Here is a 5,550-nt window from a genome sequence, read left to right as displayed (position 1 = left end):
GTGACAGGTGTGAGATAGCAAGCAGGAGTGTTTTCACGCCATGTAAACACTTTGACAGGTGTGAGATAGCAAGCACGACTGTTTTCACGCCATGTAAACACCTGGACCGGTGTGAGATAGCGAGCAGACTGTTTACACGGGAAGGATTGTGTTTTCAACTCACGGTCTTTTTTCTTGACACTCTGCACGGTGAGGGCTGGACGTACAGCACCATGTTAACTTGCTTACACTTAAACCTCGTTAATAAAGATTTTGTCTTGTCTGGTGCTTTCGTGTTTTACTCTCTCTCTCTCTCTCTCTCTCTCTCTCTCTCTCTCTCTCTCTCTCTCTCTCTCTCTCTCTCTCTCTCTTTCGTTCTCTCTCTCTCTCGTTCTCTCTCTCTGTCTATGTCTCTCTCTCTCTATTTGTCTCTGTCTCTCTTTCTCTCTCTTTTTCGTTCTCTTTCGTTCTCTCTCTCTCGTTCTCTCTCTCTCTCTCTCTCTCTCTCTCTCTCTCTCTCGTTCTCTCCCTCTCGTTCTCTCTCTCTCTCTCGTTCTCTCTCTCTTTCTCTCTCTCTCTCTCTCTCTGTCGATCTCTCTCTTTCGTTCTCTCTCTCTCTCTCTCTCTCTCTCTCTCTCTCTCTCTCGTTCTCTCTTTCTCTCCCTCTCGTTCTCTCTATATCTGCCTCTCTCTCTGTCTCTGTCTCTCTCTCTCTCTTTCTCTCTGTCTCTTTCGTTATCTCTCTCTCTCTTGTTCCCTCTCTTGTACTCTCTTCTCTCTCTCTCTCTCTCTCTCTCTCTCACACACACACACACACACACACACACACACACACGCACACACACACACACACACACACACACACACACACACGCACACACATCCCTGCACAGTGGTCGCTTTTCATCATCACGCTTTGAAGTTTGATATATAAAATATTAGACACGAGGCACTGTTGAAGTTTAATATCTATCGTCTGTTTACAGAATAATGAAGGGATTGGTTTCCTCTATTTTTAAATCCAACTCACGTGCAAGAATGGTAAAGTTATAGAGACTGCACTGGTATGGGAAAACCCAATAACAGTCATCATTCGTCAATTTATTTCTATCTGAATAGATTACATTTTTCAATTAAACAAATTAGAAAGATATTATAATGACAAAGCGCATTAAATATGGCAATGGCTAATTCACGACAAAAAAGCTACTAACGTCCACGCCTGATTAATCATTCATTGCAATCATCGTAGTCTAGTTTTTTCAAGATCTGAAACAGTTCCGGATGCAATCAGGTGCAGTCATCGTTCTCTGTCTAAATAGGTGGTTTGTATTTTTTCATTATGTGAATATATGGCTTTGGTTGACAACGGAATCTGAGAGTGAATCTTGTTAAAACATGAAACACACTTCGGAGGTTCTGCACTGACTTCATGACTTCGTGTGCAAATCGGGTCACAGTCGTGTTCCCAAAGGTTCGTCCGGACAGATAAACTTTGACACACATCACGTGATCACAGCATATTTTACGTCACACTCTTCAGTGCAATGGCTGCCGCTGTGCGAAGTTAGAACCAGTGTGGACAGTTAGTCACATTCGTGTCTTTTAGAGTGAATCATCCTTCCCAGTTATTGCTTCTGGATCACTACCATAGATTTATCAACTCCGTTGTCGGCTGTTCGTTTCTATAACTGCGCTCTGAGGCTGAAACAAGTTGCGAGGTATGTCACTATTGATTTAACGTTCATGGAATTTCCGGGTTTACCCTACTTTCGGTTCTCAAGTTTCTGCTCTCTCTCTCTCTCTCTCTCTCTCTCTCTCTCTCTCTCTCTCTCTCTCTCTCTCTCTCTCTCTCTCTCTCTCTCTCTCATTAGTATGTGTTTGAGGGGAGGGGGGTGGGGGGGGTAAACAAACAAAAGGTGCAGAAGTTGTATGTTTATGCTAAAATCGTTGTAAATAAAGTGTAGTACTCTTTTCACAAGAACATGGCCGGTTTGTCGATCGTGCAGTGCAATATTCACCATTCTCTTTGCGCATCCCACCCATAAAGACCTGACCCCAATTTTAGCGAATAAGATACGCAGTTTAATCTCGATATGGATCACAGGGACCCGCAAGAATGTGAACTTTGTTCAGTTCAGTGCTTCGTTCTAAATTTAGCATGAGAAAGACTGTCTCTCTGTGCGAAGGGGGCGTGACGTGTTTCTCGTTCAACAGTGGTTTATTTCTCATTCGTTTTGCACAGCCATCGTTTCTGCTGTTTACCTACAGCGCAAAGATAACAACAGGTTAGATAGGAATGATTCACAACAAACCAAAATGAATGTAGAAGGCAGTGCATTACTTGTACAACATACTTGACCTTGTATCAATCGATATCGGATCGATCATAGTATTCTACTCCTCTTTATCCGTACTGTACTATCACTATACTAAGTATAGTACACTACAGTAAGAATAAAGGGGCGATCGACCAGCGCTTTGATACAAGCTCCTGTGAGGCACAAATACGACTGGTACACTGAACGCAAAACATAACGTACCTATTTTCACATTTGAACTCGAATGAACTTTTTAAAGCGTTCATGCCTCACGGATCATTCTAGCAATTTTTAGGAGACATTCTGCATCTGATAAATCGCGTTCTGACGTCAGTATGTTAATACAATGGAAAATAAACATGAGAAAACGGGGATAGCTGATTCACTTTGTGTAACCAGTTTTGAACGAAGTGTGGCCAACTGCAGTCTCCATCCACTGCAAGCTGTACGGAGGAAAGGAAGACCTGGAGAAGACGGCAACCTTCGTCTCGCTGTCCGGGCTGACAATATAACTAGTGTGATCGACAAGAAGAAGAACGAAGTGTGACATAGTTCTACTAGCTAAAGTACCAGACATGGTCAACACTGGTGTTGATTTGAACACTAGTATTTACCGTGTGTGCTTCTTTTGCTAGTAGAATCATGTAGTATATCTCACTGTGTTCACAACTGGCAACACTTTAGAGTGTAGCAATAAGCAGAATAGTCAACCACCCTCAGCCTTTAAGAAATGCGCTCCACTTCAACCCCCACCCCCCCCCCCCCCCACCTCACAACACACAAGAAAAAACAATGAAGGAACGTAATACGGGGGTGGGGCGGAGTAAGGATTAAGTCAACATATTATTATATTATTCCATGCTGTATCATGCCTGTGTGTCACAACTCGTATGAGGCATATCTCGGAGCATCATGAACTGTCACTGCCCAGTGTACAGGGAGTGTAGGGTAGCAACCAGGGATCAAGTTTGATTCCGTACACTACAAGCGAGCGCAATGTCCGAATAAGGACAGCAAAGTGATTCCATCCATTTAATACTGCCCCCCCCCCCCCCCCCCTTTTATTCAAAGACCCTGCTTCTCAGCTTTATTGTTCGAAACGTCTCTAATTTTACCTCACTTTTCAAACTCCTTCTTTTTAAAGACATGATTCTCCCACATCTGTTTGGCGATCTTCAAATGAGGACCACTGTCGTCATTTCAGGTACCATCCATAGACATCAGCTAAACCATGGCGACAGCTGCCCCGCCGGTGCCAGAACCCGATGACATGGACTGCAGCGTGTGTCACGAGCAGTACGTGCAGCCCAAGCTGCTGCCCTGCGGACACCTGCTGTGTCACCACTGTCTGCTGTCCTGGCTGCAGTCCCAAGACCAGGCCCTGTGTCCGCTGTGCCGCTGCGCCATCATGAAACCCGAGGAGCGAGGCCAGAAGAGCTGGCAGGACGTCGCGGACGGTTTCCCCACAGACCTGGCCATGGCGGACCTTGTGGGGGCTCACCGTCTGCTCAAACAGTCGCACAGCTGTATTTGCGAGGAGGCCGCGGCCACGTGTCTGTGTCTGACGTGCGGGGACCTGTTCTGCGAGCCGTGCCGGAAGACACACGTGAAGCAGAAAGTATCCAAGAACCACAAGGTGGAGGACTTGACCTCCCTGACGGCAGACAAAGTGGCGGGAAGCCAGCACGCCGCCTGCGCCGTTCACGCGGACAAGACCGCGGAGCTGTTCTGCCCGACACACGGCGAGAGCATCTGCCACCTGTGCGCCACGTCCCGCCACCGCAGCTGCCCGGAGGTCAAGGACATGGAGGAGAAGGTCAAGGACGCGCGTGCCGTGCTGGCGGAGCTGGCGGTCACGCTGACCGAAGGGGAGGCCAGGCTGGACAAAGCCATCCAACAGCTGGACGACCACCTGGCGAAGACGGAGAAGCAGACCAAGAAGGCCGTTGCCGAGATCGAAGCCGTGTGTGCGCGCCTGGAGAAGTCGGTCCAGGACTGTCGTCATCGCCTGAACGAGCTGTCACACAGCGCGTGCTCTGACGTCAAGGAGGCGGTGACGGAGACCAAGAGGTGTCTGCTACAGCGACGCGGGAAGCTGACGTCACACAAACACGTGGTACAGCGCGTGCAGGAGGCCAAGAATCGCGACACTGTCAGCACCATGACGCCCGTGATGCAGACACGTGTTGGAAACCTCGACTGCAGCGCCACCTTGCCCTCAGGCGTCAAGGTCGTATCCAAGGAGACCGTCGTGATCGACGCAGAGGCCGTGACCCGCATTGAGAAAGAGCTGTCAGCACTCGGTCAGGCGAAAGTCATGTCTGCTGATTTGGATTTTGTGCCTGTAAGTATTTTGTGTGTGGTTGTTTTAAACAGCTGATTTTCTTAATGAACGATCTGTGATTTATGTGATGTTACTTCGTTTACCATTTAACCTAGTTAGTAAACAATAAACAATGAGGATGCGTCCACTATGAACGAATATAACTGATGTCAAGTCGTGAAATGAAAGCAATTGCTCAATGCTTAGTGTATGTTTTCCTGTAATACTATTTGTTGCCACAGAAATCAGGTTTGTGGATCGAAAGTTTGTTAGCCAACGAACGATTTTGTCACTATACCAAAACCAATGACCTGAAATCGGTGAATAGAATCTGACTGGGAGTTGGAGGAAGGTTTACTGCCACTTGGCAACCAACTTAGTTTCGCTCCTGAAACCATGCGATCGACGTTTCTCAACTCCATGCATACAAACGAAAAATATTTTGAAAATAAACACCATGTTGGTAAAGTGACACTATATGCGGTAGTCACACATCCATGACGCACGGCCAGCGCACTAAAAAATACGCAATTTGGAGTGCGTTGTCGTTCGCTGGGTGTGCGTCATTATTCGATACTCGTTCGTCGAGCGCGCTGGACCAATGCTATGCATTCGTTGTAATTCGCTGTGTGCGTTGGGATTGTTTGAGCATGCACAAAAATGTGCGCGGAGCTCGACGCATGAATGTACACGCCAGAAGGACGCCAGACACAGAGCGCGCTAGACAAACGCCAGACACACGCGGAGCACACGCTGTGTATTCGTTGTCAACTCGCTAGCTTCTAATACAGTGGAACACCCATTTTACGATCTAAACAAATCTGAGAAAATCGGGTCTTAAAAAGAAGAGAATCTTAAAATGGGAGTAAATCTACAGAGGAATAGTCTCCTGTCCGCACAGCGACCTTCCCCTTGACCCTGCTTGTG

The 5,550-nt window shown here is 47.1% G+C and overlaps 1 protein-coding gene across 1 annotated transcript; it reads left to right on the top strand.

Moving 5' to 3' along the window:
• The first annotated feature begins 3,530 nt into the window (after positions 1-3,530).
• On the top strand, positions 3,531-4,680 carry LOC138977286 (E3 ubiquitin/ISG15 ligase TRIM25-like). Its single transcript, XM_070350188.1, has one exon. It carries the CDS (start codon positions 3,532-3,534, stop codon positions 4,678-4,680), a length of 1,149 nt encoding a protein of 382 aa, XP_070206289.1. The 5' UTR covers position 3,531.
• The last annotated feature ends 870 nt before the right edge of the window (positions 4,681-5,550 follow it).

The sequence above is a fragment of the Littorina saxatilis genome, linkage group LG9, assembly GCF_037325665.1.
Source record: "Littorina saxatilis isolate snail1 linkage group LG9, US_GU_Lsax_2.0, whole genome shotgun sequence".
In the NCBI taxonomy this organism is placed as follows: Eukaryota; Metazoa; Mollusca; class Gastropoda; order Littorinimorpha; family Littorinidae; genus Littorina; species Littorina saxatilis.
Note: the sequence above shows the minus strand (reverse complement) of the source record. Positions and strands in the feature narration are given on the sequence as shown.

Bases quoted from the DNA above. Each gene is read 5' to 3' on its own strand.
- LOC138977286 (XM_070350188.1), top strand. From the start codon at position 3,532: ATGGCGACAGCTGCCCCGCCGGTGCCAGAACCCGATGACATGGACTGC.